The 14,663-nt window shown below is 36.5% G+C and overlaps 1 protein-coding gene across 3 annotated transcripts in view; it reads left to right on the top strand.

Annotated features, from left to right (window-relative positions):
• Window positions 1-14,663, top strand: part of LOC121382718 — a 67,112-nt gene that overhangs the window by 20,114 nt on the left and 32,335 nt on the right. For all 3 annotated transcript variants that reach the window (XR_005959209.1, XR_005959210.1, XM_041512267.1), the window contains exons 3-7: window positions 1,293-1,504; window positions 3,506-3,655; window positions 4,578-4,674; window positions 9,769-9,894; window positions 11,979-13,050. Coding sequence is in view for 1 of the 3 variants with exons in the window: in XM_041512267.1 (XP_041368201.1) it covers window positions 1,293-1,504; window positions 3,506-3,655; window positions 4,578-4,674; window positions 9,769-9,894; window positions 11,979-13,050 (1,657 nt within the window). In the remaining 2 variants the exon portion in view is untranslated. The remainder of the gene's footprint in view (window positions 1-1,292; window positions 1,505-3,505; window positions 3,656-4,577; window positions 4,675-9,768; window positions 9,895-11,978; window positions 13,051-14,663) is intronic.

Below are 14,663 nucleotides of genomic sequence, written 5' to 3'. Positions count from 1 at the left end.
GGATTCAATATCATCCTAGCAGTTCTCTTTTGCAGTTTTAGTAAACGCTCTAATCCATCTTGATAACAGTTTCCCTAAATTACACAGCAGTAATCGATGAGTGGTAAAATATACCTATTGTAGAAAGGTTTTCCTGAATTTGTTTTAGATACCTAATTATTTTCGATAAAAGATACAGATGTTTAGACTTAGAGATCAAGGAACACACATGTTTAACCTGATTTGTCCATTTAAAATTATTATCAACTAATTAAATATCATTTTGGGTTGTGACTTTTTGTCTTGTTCTTATAGTCATATATACATGTATTTGGTCTTTTTTCTGTTCATGAACATTTTATTATACAAATGTAGGTACACCTTTATTTTTTACACCATTGATGTCTAGCTTTAGTTTATCTTGAATTTGAGTAACAGTTTTCCCTGACATGAATCATCTGTATACATACTTGTGTTACCGTGTTCAGTGTATAATGGAATATCATTTTATGTAAAGTATAAAGAGAAGAGGTCCTTGTATTGAACCCTGGGATCACCATAAATAATGGACTTAGGTTTTGATGTAGCAATTTCTATAGTGACTTTCTGTGTTCTGTTATTTAAGTTAGATTGCTATAAGTCAAAAGAATTTCATTTGCAGCAGTAAATGTTTAAATTGTGAGTCAAAATTGAAAGGTCCACAACCATTGAAAACTTTTTTTGAAATCAAGAAATATGACTCAATTTAGATTTCATTCATTCATTTTGTGTAACCATTTGTCAGTTATATCAATAAGTGCTGTTGTTGTGAGTGTTTTGGTCTAAAACCTGATCGGGAAGAATGCAAGAGGTCAAATTTTGTTACGTAATCATAAAATTGCTTGGAGATATGTTTCTCTGTTAACTTGGACCGTGTTGGCAAATCAGTCTGATGGCACAGGGCAGGGAAGTATAAGGGATCAAAGGGTCCAGACCTGTTAGAAAACATTTCAGGTGTTCAAATATGGCATTTCCAGCATTCTAAGCACAATAACAGAAAAAAGGGGATGACATGGCCCACCCGTGTCACCCCACCTGTTTTGCAGCCCCTAAGTTACATACTGCTTTACTACTTGCAACAAAAGGTCATCTGCATAAAGTGACTTTGATCATGTCAGATCTACTGATGCAGCTCCACGGTAAACTGGATAATAAGATTTTGTTTTAATCTGGTAATAATGTCAGAGTTTTTTAAATTAGAAAATAGTAAGGAAATAATGCAGTCTTTAAGAAATTAGTCTTTGAAGTCTATTATTTTACTGTTTTGTTTTCAGGGGTAGCAATACATCAATCAATGGTCTAACAAATCAGACACATGAGACCTACAGACAAACTAGAAAACAGATTGTTAGCAAACCGGTGCGGCCATCAAGTGCAAAGAATTACAGAACTGCTCAGCTGACATCCAACAAGAAGATTCGTCCACAGAGTGCCAAGAATGTGTCCCACTCATCCAGGTCGGAAATTAAGCCACCACTTATTGCTGGTAAGTTTTTATTTATATTCCCTCTCACCCACCCACCCACCCCAAAAAACACCTTCAAAAAAGTAATAAAATACAAACAAACAAACAAAAAATGTAAATCCCCTGAAATGTTGTGGAATGAAGAGAGTTTTGTGATAATTTATTGAATACACTGAATATAAGTAATCTTTTTATTTACCACAACTCTATATTTTGTTTGAATTGTTTAATTCCAAAATCAGGGTTCGAAATACCATATGCTTACCTAAAAAGAATGTGTGTAAAAATTCCAAATTGCAGGTAGTTATTTGCACCACATGCAATCTTTTTATGTAATCTCTCTTCCGAACCTGATGAAAATGGAAACTAAACAATGTCTCTTGTTTTCTCCTCATGATCACATTAGTGCTGTTCCCTATTTTCTGTGACTAAATTGTTGGAACAAGTAAGAGTTCAAGTGGAGTGATCAGTGTTTTCCCTATCTCTTATTTCTTCTTCTGTCCAGTGGTTCTCACAAGCTGAGGCATCAAATAGAATTACGGTCTATGACAGGACTTCGCCGTGGCACCATCATTGTTTTCGTTTGTGTACCACCAATAAAACCTATCTAACCGTACCGGTAGTAATGATATATTTGGTGGATGGATTGGTACAATTGTTTTACTTCCATCTTTTAAAACTTGAACGTAATAGTTTGTTTACATTTATGAATCGATGTCGGCCGAATATGGAATTGACAATTATTTTGATGTGGGTTATCAAATATGTAATAAAATTAGCTAAAACGTGCAAAGGAGAAACGTCAGTTCACAAGTTGACAAGACTAGATATTTTTTTGTAGTAATTAAAGCAAGGTTACAAAAAGACAGCATACCTTTCATTTTAAAAACACTAGAATTAGTAATACTACTAAAAAATATAATTTAAAAATATTTTTTCTTCTTTGGAACCAATGAGATTGGTCTACTAATTTGGGTATTACTATATTGTATTTAAACATTTATGGATGTTAAAAAACACCTGGACACTACTATCATGTTTCAAGTCATCCGCCTTATAAAATAATTAAAGTGCAAGTCAATTAAAAAATATGTTTTTACGTGTAATACAACTTTTTATCCTAATATCGTTTTTGTATTTTATTGTTTTATTAACGACAATATCAACCATTATTACCGATTTCATCATAACAACTAGTGCTTGATAATGAAGATTCATAATTTGGCATAGTTAAATTACTTACTTCCGCATTCCTTTCAACTTCACACATGTGAACCTTGTATAAACAGCATTGACGTAATAAAATTCGACATTGGTATTTTAAAAGTAGGCCAAGTACATCCATCTAAACGTATGAAAATGTAAATAGGCTCTTGTGGAGCCCCCCAAATTTCTGAAAGGTTATGCTGGTTTTACTGCCACTAATGGATTTGATTAGCCAATCAAATTTCGTGTTATATGCAGAGTGAATTAGAATACTGTACTTAAACTCCAATATTTTTGTTTACTTCAACTTTGAAATACCTGAGTTTGATAACACATGAAGGACTGCAATCAGGAACAGGGTTCGAAACTCGCCAAAAAATATGGTGGCCTAAAATATAATAATGCATGTTGGCAAAATATGGTAAGTGAACCATGAGCAAGATTTTAAATGTGGAATATAAATATTAATAGTTGTTCATATGTTATATCTCTAAAGAAGATAATATTATTTGGGTGACTAATGCCATTATTTTTTAATAATTAAGTCGCCCAAACAGGACATTGGTTACATTTGACGACCTGGCCACAGGCCGTTTCGAGCCCTGCAGGAAGCAGGAGTCGGATCAAGGGGTTCGGGCAGATGCATGCCTGGAATGAACTGGGTACATTGCTGTGTCACCGAGACTGGCACTTAAAAATTGGATGCAGAAGAAAGTGTTATCTTTGAAAAGTTGTTATTTATAAATACATGTACATGCATATGAAAATTTTTAATCTTTTTTGTGTGTGTAAAACTTGAATTTTCTATATTCACAGTAAAAGGCTCCAAGTATGATCAGAACAGTCGACCTCCTAAAAGACCAGTGCACACCACAGTATCAGAGGGATGGGTGGGGCCACCAGCAGGAGTCAAGATGGATGATGTCATTAATATTATTTCTGACTCAGAGTCTTTCATACAGACAGGTATTCAGTTTGACAAATAATTGTTGGCAGTAATGTGAATCAATCTGGACGCGCAAATGCAAACGCTTTAAAGTACATGTATGTGGCGTTATTGTGTATGTTTGTGTATTGTGATGACATCGTATTTAGTAACAACAAGTCATTGGTTCTCAGTGAGAAATTATTATTTTTATTTCCCCGGTTATGACTGCCCTCTGCATGGGGTAATAATATGTTTTATGTATCAGATTCTTTCTGTGATTACCACTATAGATATACATATAATTTACTAATCAAGTCTCACTTACCTGTGTGTCACATTACTTGATCAAAACAAATCTTCTAATCTGAATTTCTTCATCCAACATTTCAGCCATGTTTAGACATTTGTTTTGTAGAAATAAGATAGGAGGAATACTTGATCTCAATCGGATGTGAGGAAATGGATGATATCTAAGTAATTTCAATTATGAATACAGCTCCAGTAATGAAAACTACAATGTATGCTGTAGTGTTTAAAAGCTAGGGTCTAGCTGTCACTTTAAGGTACATGCACTATTTTCAAAGGAGGACCCATATTCATATACCGAGTATTACATCCCTGTAAAAATTTGGGGACATGTATTTTTTTAGCAGTGCACTCTCAGAATGCTTGTTATCCAATATTTATTACCCATTATGCATATGGTTCAAAATATTTTGGTACATATCAAAGTGATACGTTCCACTAGAATGCCAAGTGGGACGTAACACTTCGTGACGTCATCGATTAGTGCACTACAAGTTACAGGAATGTCAACCAAACGAGTTATGTTAAATCTTGTGAAACTGAAAATTATTTCACTCGGGACATAAACATGATACGAAATAGAAGCTTGTTTAATATCCAATAATTATGTTTTAAAAAAGAATTACTAAGTAGCAATTGTGTTTCTTGTTCTAGACAAAGCCAAGTTTGAGCTATGCAATGAAAATATCCCACCCCCACCTCAGGCCACCCCAGAACCAGAATCAACGTTGGATGGATTTAGTGAGGTTGAGTAAGTACTGTAATATGATATATTTCAGTATTAACCAGTAGAGTGCTGCAGACATCTATACATGTTCTAAGTAATATGATGTAATATGATATATTTCAGTATTAACCAGTAGAGTGCTGCAGACATCTATACATGTTCTAAGTAATATGATGTAATATGATATATTTCAGTATTAACCAGTAGAGTGCTGCAGACATCTATACATGTTCTAAGTAATATGATGTAATATGATATATTTCAGTATTAACCAGTAGAGTGCTACAGACATCTATACATGTTCTAAGTAATATGATGTAATATGATATATTTCAGTATTAACCAGTAGAGTGCTACAGACATGTTCTAAGTCGAGTAATATGATGTAATACGATATATTTCAGTATTAACCAGTAGAGTGCTACAGACATGTTCTAAGTCGAGTAATATGATGTAATACGATATATTTCGGTATTAACCAGTAGAGTGCTACAGACATCTATACATGTTCTAAGTAATATGATGTAATACGATATATTTCAGTATTAACCAGTAGAGTGCTGCAGACATCTATACATGTTCTAAGTCGAGTAATATGATGTAATACGATATATTTCAGTATTAACCAGTAGAGTGCTGCAGACATCTATACATGTTCTAAGTAATATGATGTAATATGATATATTTCAGTATTAACCAGTAGAGTGCTGCAGACATCTATACATGTTCTAAGTAATATGATGTAATACGATATATTTCAGTATTAACCAGTAGAGTGCTGCAGACATCTATACATGTTCTAAGTCGAGTAATATGATGTAATACGATATATTTCAGTATTAACCAGTAGAGTGCTACAGACATCTATACATGTTCTAAGTGATATGATGTAATATGATATATTTCAGTATTAACCAGTAGAGTGCTACAGACATGTTCTAAGTCGAGTAATATGATGTAATACGATATATTTCGGTATTAACCAGTAGAGTGCTACAGACATCTATACATGTTCTAAGTAATATGATGTAATACGATATATTTCAGTATTAACCAGTAGAGTGCTGCAGACATCTATACATGTTCTAAGTAATATGATGTAATATGATATATTTCAGTATTAACCAGTAGAGTGCTGCAGACATCTATACATGTTCTAAGTAATATGATGTAATACGATATATTTCAGTATTAACCAGTAGAGTGCTGCAGACATCTATACATGTTCTAAGTAATATGATGTAATATGATATATTTCAGTATTAACCAGTAGAGTGCTACAGACATGTTCTAAGTCGAGTAATATGATGTAATACGATATATTTCAGTATTAACCAGTAGAGTGCTACAGACATGTTCTAAGTCGAGTAATATGATGTAATACGATATATTTCGGTATTAACCAGTAGAGTGCTACAGACATCTATACATGTTCTAAGTAATATGATGTAATACGATATATTTCAGTATTAACCAGTAGAGTGCTGCAGACATCTATACATGTTCTAAGTCGAGTAATATGATGTAATACGATATATTTCAGTATTAACCAGTAGAGTGCTGCAGACATCTATACATGTTCTAAGTAATATGATATATTTCAGTATTAACCAGTAGAGTGCTGCAGACATCTATACATGTTCTAAGTCGAGTAATATGATGTAATACGATATATTTCAGTATTAACCAGTAGAGTGCTGCAGATATCTATACATGTTCTAAGTCGAGTAATATGATGTAATACGATATATTTCAGTATTAACCAGTAGAGTGCTGCAGACATCTATACATGTTCTAAGTCGAGTAATATGATGTAATATGATATATTTCAGTATTAACCAGTAGAGTGCTGCAGACATCTATACATGTTCTAAGTAATATGATGTAATACGATATATTTCAGTATTAACCAGTAGAGTGCTGCAGACATCTATACATGTTCTAAGTCGAGTAATATGATGTCATGCTGAACTGTTGTCATTTAATGGTTGAAATCGTTTTTTTTTTTTTATATATGAAGTGTTATTGGATAATCTGTGCTTAAAATCTACAAAAATATAGACAACTGGCACTGAGAATCAGTGTTTATTGCAAATAAAAAGTAAATAAAAAGTGTTAAATAGCCCAACTTTAAATGAAGATTGCTAATAGAACAGGTTCTCATTGGCACTATAACACCATACACCATTGTAAACATACATTATATAAGCAATTATTTTCACTCCAAAATTGAGAACATTTTCATCTCGGTTTTTTGCTTTATGACTTTATCTGGCTGTAGTACCAGTTTGAGCAGATGGTCCAGGAACAGATTCACACTGGCCACCAGTTCCATTACAAAGTAACAGGGGCAAAATCCAGCCAAAAGACTTACCATTTAAAAGTACAAATTGTTTTAATTCTTCCCCAATTACTATAAGTGAAAATGTGAACCACAATATATGTCACAATTAGGAACTGTAGAGGACCGTGATGAATGAACTCTCACCCGAAAGTGAACTGTGTAGTGAGACTCAAAAAAACTCAATCTACTGACCAATCAGACCACCAACCTCTTTCAAATTGGCTAATTCACTTCCTGTTAGGAATTTAGTACATCTCATTGGTCAGTCGATTTAAAATAGGGTGGCTGTCTGAATGGTTGGCAGATTAATAGTTGTGTTGAGTCGTTTACAGGTCCGTAAGCTCTGTTAACGGCTAAATTGAAGTTTGCCGCTATTTTGAAGCTCAGCTTTAAATTAGTTGGTATTTTCAGTACACATGGCACTTGAACCGCTGATTTGAAACTATTTCACCAATTTGAAACAATTTTAAAATAGCGAAAGTCTTCCATGAACCTTAGACTTGATGTTTAAAACCAGTTTTATACTTAGTGAATTCTAATAAACAGTCCTCTCTCCCCTCTTTTGTTTTGTTATTAGTCATGCCAAATATGACTAAATATTTGCTGAAGTTGATTTCAGTTCTTTCCATCAATTATGAAAATGGTCACATTTAATGAATAAATGTTAAAATGTTTCTGGAAAATTGTGGATATATAGTATATAAAAATGTGTTAGTAGCCAAATTCTGTGTAAAATTATAATTTATGAATTTTCCAATCATAGTTCATTAATTGTACTGAAAAATTGACACTAAGTAAAGTCAACTGTTCTGCACCCTACCTGCTATTATGAAAATCTTCCTTTGAATATTTGTTTTGTTTCCTATCAAAATAGCTTTTGATCTAGTATAATTTATTTTGGGGTCAGGGTTGCACAACACCATTAATTGTTCCATGCAGTTCAGTACGTGTTCTATGTCAAAATATATTCTGTGAAAAATACATCAATATTGAGAGGATTATGACATTGTGACTACATGCATGCACTCTTGTCACTGGAACTAAATTTGTCATATATATACTCTTCAAAAGAAGAAACGCAAAACCACATTGTCGTAACATTTGGAGAATTGATTTAATTATTGAATGGTGAGTCCGATAATTACCAAATGTTGCAGGATTGTTCACAATTCACTCTAGTCCATTGTGAGTAAGTGATAGGACACACCACCAAGGTCAAGGTCATCTGGAGTCAATACCGGGTGTGGCCTCCGCGTGTGTTGACAACTGCCTGGCACCGCCTGCCCATTGAAGCAACCAGAGTACGGATGACGTCCCGGGGGATGGTGGCCCACTCGGCCTGCAAGGCTGCTGCCAGTTCGGGCAGGGTCTGGGGCTGTGGTTGTCGCTGTCGGAGGCGTCGGTCCAACTCGTCCCATAGATGCTCAATTGGGTTCAAATCCGGTGATATCGATGGCCAAGGAAGGACATTAATGTTGTTGTTCTGTAGGAAAGCCGTTGTGAGACGTGCTGTGTGAGGCCTGGCGTTGTCATGTTGGAACACTGCGTTGGCGTTGGCCATAACTGGAACGATGTGTGGCCGGAGGATCTGGTCAGTGTAGCCCTGTGCATTCAGGTTGCCCTGCACGTGGACCAGGTCAGTTCTGCCAGTGTGTGAGATGGCTGCCCACACCATGACACTACCCCCGCCGAATCTGTCCACTTCCTGCACGCAGTTTGCCGCATAACGTTCACCACAACGCCTATACACGCGACATCTTCCATCATGACGTCAGAGCAGAAATCGGGACTCGTCACTGAACCACACCTGTCTCCATCGCAGTTGAGGCCATTGTCGATGAATCTGGCACCACTGCAGTCGGAGTCGACGGTGTTGTGGTGTTAAGATGACACCTCGAACTGGACGTCTGGCACGAATTCCTACCTCACGTAGGCGGTTCCGTACGGTCTGGTCGGATATCCTGCGCAAACCTGGTATTGCTGCGGCTGTGGAGGTGGCAGTAGTCAATCGTTCCCGAAGGTGGCGTACCCAGATGTAGCGGTCCTGCCCGGGGGTAGTGACCCGTGGTCAACTGGATCTAGGGAGGTCACGTGTTGATCCATGTTGCTGGTTACGGTCCCACAGTCTGGAGATGGTGCTTGGGGACACATGGAATGCCCTGGCAATGGCCGTTCTGGATTCGCCTGCGTCTAGTCGGCCGATGGCATTGTTTCTCTGCGGTTCAATGAGACGTGGCATGTCCTGGATTGTCAACTGTCGGCCAGATACAGAGGCCAGGCAAGCGAACACCCTGCACTTTTATACTGTCGGTGTTCATGTTGCACGTGCACACAACGCACGTGCAGTGGTGACATGGTTTGTACGTGGCTGTGTTTTTGCGAATATTCACATTTTGGAACTTTATTGTACAGTAGCTGCGTTTTATCGAATGTAACCGTGGGAATGTGTTTGGGACATGCAATGACCGTATATTCACAAAGCATGAACCGGTAGGAAACATAAAATCGGAGTTATAACCCATTTGTACCCTTTTGCGTTTCTTTTTTTGAAGAGTATATATTGCTCTGATTTGTTGCAATTGTGATGTAATCACTTGGGGTTATATTTTGCCAGAATCAAATTGGCCTTAATTAATATGGGGTTAAATCTGCACTAATTCTGATACTGAAATGCAAACCTAGCACTTACTACATGTAGCCAAATGGATTAATCACTGTGCAGTTATGGCCACTGATCATTGAGATGACAATAATTATTTTATTTGATGTTTAAGATCCATTGTATCAGAGAATGAAGTGGAAGCAGTATTACAACGTAAGCCAACACAGGAATCGATTCATCTTTCCCTGCCTTCAGCTGGAGAGGAGGAAGAAGAAGGGTCGGAGTGGGACACAGAAAGGTGACAGTTGTAAACTTGTTTCTATTACACCACATTGGCAGAGGTATCACGATATATTGTCCATCTCAACACTGTGAGATGTGTCTGCTGTGAAGTCACATCTTCAGATAGCTGAACAATGGTGCCACACTGTAAGACTGCATAGTGGGTGATAGAAACATGTACATTTTGTGTTTCTCAGTTCATGTTTATACTTGCATGAACCAAAAATACTTGTACTTGTACAAAAATATATATTTTAATACTTTTGTTAGCCTTGCATATGTTTATAGCATTGTTAGTGTAAAGTTCATTGTTCGATGAAATTGGAAACATTTGTTAATAAATAGCCACCTGAGGTGACCACTAAATGACACCATGTTGGTACATGACAACAACATAGTCTTAGTGATTCAGCCTAGTCCCACAAACTGGTTTGCTTATTTTGCTGGTAATTTGTATTGTAACAAATATAATACTATATTCGGTCCTGTAGAAAATATTTAAATACATTTACGTTGGATTACCCTTATATTATTGCATATTTATTGTGGGAGGGGAAGAGGGTCATTAAAAATTGGGGTAAAAACAAATGTTTTATTCTACATTACGTTGTGTGGTTGGGTTTTTTGACATGACATAATGGGTATGGCCATTACTTCAAAGGGAGGAAACTGCACATTTAAATGAAAGGGTTTTTTCTTAATTTACAAATATAGTAGTAACTTTTTTTAAATTACAAAGACGATACCAAAAATTATTTAATTTTTTTTTAATAATAATAATAATAAAAAAGATATTTGAAGAAAAGAGTAAAAACAGTACAAAACATGCACACACATTTTTACAAAATCAGATTGGATGTGTCTGTCCCAAACATGTATTAATGCAAATGGATGAATTGAAACAAAGGTTGTATTCTTCTACCAAAAATGTATTATACTGGGCAATGCATATTACTAAAAACTACGATACAAAAGACTGTATCGAAACAGGATACACCTAATTTGTACATCCAGGTCAGACTTCTTTGTGACGTGATTCTTAATCGCATGGTTAACCCAAAACAAAATGTTTTCGATGTCACTTTTATTTTAATATAAAATGAACTAATTTGTAAACAAAACATTTAGTGCAGAACTCTATTGTTTGTAAAATACTGCATTTTATGAGACACCACCCCCCCCCACCAATGTGTCTCATAAAATGCAGTATTTTACAAACAAAACTTTTAAATACATTTAGTGCAGAACTCTATTCTCCCAAGAACATATTGACACTTTACCAGAAACAACAAAGGGTTCACACTATCGAACTTGTGCCGCTGGGCATTGTTAAATCGACATCAAGTTACAAAACAAAAGAATTGCTTGCAGAGTTGGATATGGAGGGGGGTTACAAGTTCCAAATGACCATGATAGAGCAACTTTGGAAATGTTAATTGAGAAATTGTTGGGTCATAATTGGGAAAAAGTTTGGTATCGGATTGGGAATATACTTTAGGGGAATGGAGCCGGTGACTGGCCCAAAATGTATGGTAGATTATACCCTGTAGAGAGTATTGTAAAACATATTATACAACCATGCATCCTTACAAATTATATGCACATACAACTCAATATTGCCAGATAAATTGTAAATGTTATGTGGGACGTTTTTTGTGAATTTCCCAACATATATGTCAGTACATGTCAGGTAAAACAAATGGCTTTTACTTACAACAGTACATGTAGATTGTGTTGTCTAGAGTTACCCTGTATACACAAAATTATTGTATTCACATAAATGTTTGTTTTTTGTTTGTTTGGTTGGTTTTTTCTTTGGGTTTTTTTTTTTTGGTGGGGGGGGTGGTGTCTCATAAAATGCAGTATTTTACAAACAAAACTTTTAAATACATTTATTAGTTTGGAATTTTTTCCTTGAAAAGTAGGTATGTAATATTATTCATGAGATTTGAATTTGACATTAGTCTCCACATCTAAAAGACAGGAGATCTTAAAATTAATTTATTAAATATTGAAACTTATGCATTAATAAATGTAATTTAAATAGAGCAATTAAAAATTCGAACCCACATAATTTTACTCTTATTTTCTGCTTGTCAGAGTATTGCAGGAAGTACAAGCTCTTTCACTGCAACGACAGGAGGTCACAGTTAAATACCATCACCAGTCTGATTTGTCTTGTCACCAAGCAAGCATGATGACTGATCCACCTGCAAGCAATGAACTTGTCAAGCCCATGGAGAAACCAGAAGAATCTCATAGATCCAGGAGCCCAAGTTCATACAACATCAATGAGAGAACAATCATGTTGTCAGCAAACACTGCACACCGTGAAGCTCATTTAAGTTCTAAACCAGCTCACATAAGTGGCACTCACTGGGATCATTCTAGAGGTGGAAGTGTTAGGATTTGTGAGGACAAAAATATAACATTCCACATTACACCCAGAAACAGAGGATACAGAGTAAATAATAAGATAGCCAGATGTTATTCAAATCTTCAGTCCAAAACAAGAAAAATGGATTTGACAAATATCAAGAGTCGTGTAAATACGGGAATCGACGTCCAGGCGGTCATTGCTGAGCAGAAAAGTAAGCAAAGCTTTTCAACTACTAATACAGATAACTGTAATCATCTAGGTTTGGAAGTAAATGCAAAATCAGTAGGAAAGAAAGTTAACATGAAACCATCATCTGTACCCATAGTAATGGTTAAATATAATAATGAACAAAGTGATGCATCAAGTTCTGACAAACCTGTTGGACACAGAAGGAAACACGAAGTTATTACTATGGTTTCGCAGTTCGACCTGTCCGATAGTGAAGATGATAGGTTGAAAGAGAGAAGTCCTGAACAAACTAACAAAAAGGAATCTTTACAAACACCATCAGCCATGCAGCTAGTTCGATCAAGTCCAGTAAAGAATTATTATGAAGTGGCTATGCGAACTGAGCAGGGTAAAAAACTTGATGACAGTGACAATTCTACTGATAATTTTTTATACAAAACTATAAAGACAATTGAGTTTGATGAGATTGGACATTCACCACGAGAAAGCACAGTTAAAAGTATAATTCCAGGCACAACGTCAGTGACCAAACCGAGACAAAAGCTAGCAGTTAGTGTTGACTATTTAGGTCGACAGAGATCTGCATCATTATCAACGCAAAAGGTTAGTCAGACTATAAGTACTTGTTTATATACTTCCTTGCTAGTTTATACCTACCCCGTACCCAGTACTTATAGCTGTATGTATAGTGTTGACTATTTAGGTCGACAGAGATCTGCATCATTATCAGCGCAAAAGGTTAGTCAGACTATAAGTACTTGTTTATATACTTCCTTGCTAGTTTATACCTACCCCGTACCCAGTACTTATAGCTGTATGTATACCAGATGATGAGACGGTGGCATTTGCCTATAACATTGATACTCTAGAGCACATAAATTCAGATTTAAAAGAAGTTAATAAGAAACTTATGTGGAATCGAAAGAAAACCAAATCTATGTATTACATTAAAAGAAAAAAGGTGTGTATATTGACTGTCACATCGTTAAATGGTGCTAGGGGTCCTACACTAAAATCTGAAAACTGTCAGTAATGTATCTGAGCACCTTGGACATTGCATGTTGACAGCAGCACAACGTCGGCTCATGCTTATGATAAAAATGATAAAACGGTGGATTTCTGGAATAGTGATAGAGTTCCCATACTTGCACAATAGGGAACAATTTTGGTGATCTTGCAAGCCGGTTTAATACCTCAATATTTTTCCTTTGAAGAAGTTCAGTCGTTAGTCTGGCTGAATGCTGGCATGCATTGTGCTGTTGAAACAAAAAGCTTACATACTGCTGCATGAACGGAATGACAACTGATGATTTCATCACTGTAAGCTGAGCATTCAGATTCTAATGAATGATGAAAATGAGGTTGTTTTGTCCAATGTCATGAATTCCTGCCCACACAATGACACTACCACCACCGCATCAATCATTTTCAGTGCACGAGGTGACGTTGTACCACTGTTACTGACAATTTTCAGAGTTTCGTGCATGGAATCCCAAGCAACAATTAATGACTTGACAGTTACACATTTCATTTTGTATTGTATTGTCATGTCATGTCATAGGGTTTTACGTGCACATTCAGAACAAGCTGTTGTAGCGCACGCCTGTCGTGGGCACAAGAGCCGGCCTTGGCCGGCTCTTCCGTCCATGACAGGAAAGGTGGGGGGAGGGGATAGGAGGGACCGCCTGCACTGGCAGGTGCAAGGGAGCACCAGCAGCCCGATCAAATCGGTAGCAGGCGGGTGGGGGTGATGGTGGTGCTATGGAATTTGAATGGAGCAGTTAAATGCCAAAGAGAAAAGGGTGCGCAATTTTGATTGAGGGAATTTGGCTTAGGTTTTGATATTAGTGAATCGAGAGTAGCTCGTTAATTTTAGACCTTTACGATGTGTGGTGTCTCCCTAGGTTGCCCATAGGGCCCTTATAAAGGGCCTGACCGCTTCTGGTCGAGACATCACCAAGTACCAAGTAATTACCAGCAGCAAGTATTGGGGGTTTGGGTGGGGGAAGCCGATATTCTTTTGTTCAGCTTCCCCCGGGTGCATTGCAATTGTGTACTTGGAACGGTATTCTTTTGTCCGGTTCCTTATTAGAGTACGTGCTGGGCCATTAAATGGGGGCGGGTGCATTGTTATCATTAGTCAATGCACCCTGTGTACTGATGCAGTGAGTGTGTAGTCTGTGTGTGAATCCTAGTTTTGTGTTAAGATTGTACCT

The sequence above is a fragment of the Gigantopelta aegis genome, chromosome 10 (genome assembly GCF_016097555.1).
Source record: "Gigantopelta aegis isolate Gae_Host chromosome 10, Gae_host_genome, whole genome shotgun sequence".
Taxonomy (NCBI): domain Eukaryota; kingdom Metazoa; phylum Mollusca; class Gastropoda; order Neomphalida; family Peltospiridae; genus Gigantopelta; species Gigantopelta aegis.
Note: the sequence above shows the minus strand (reverse complement) of the source record. Positions and strands in the feature narration are given on the sequence as shown.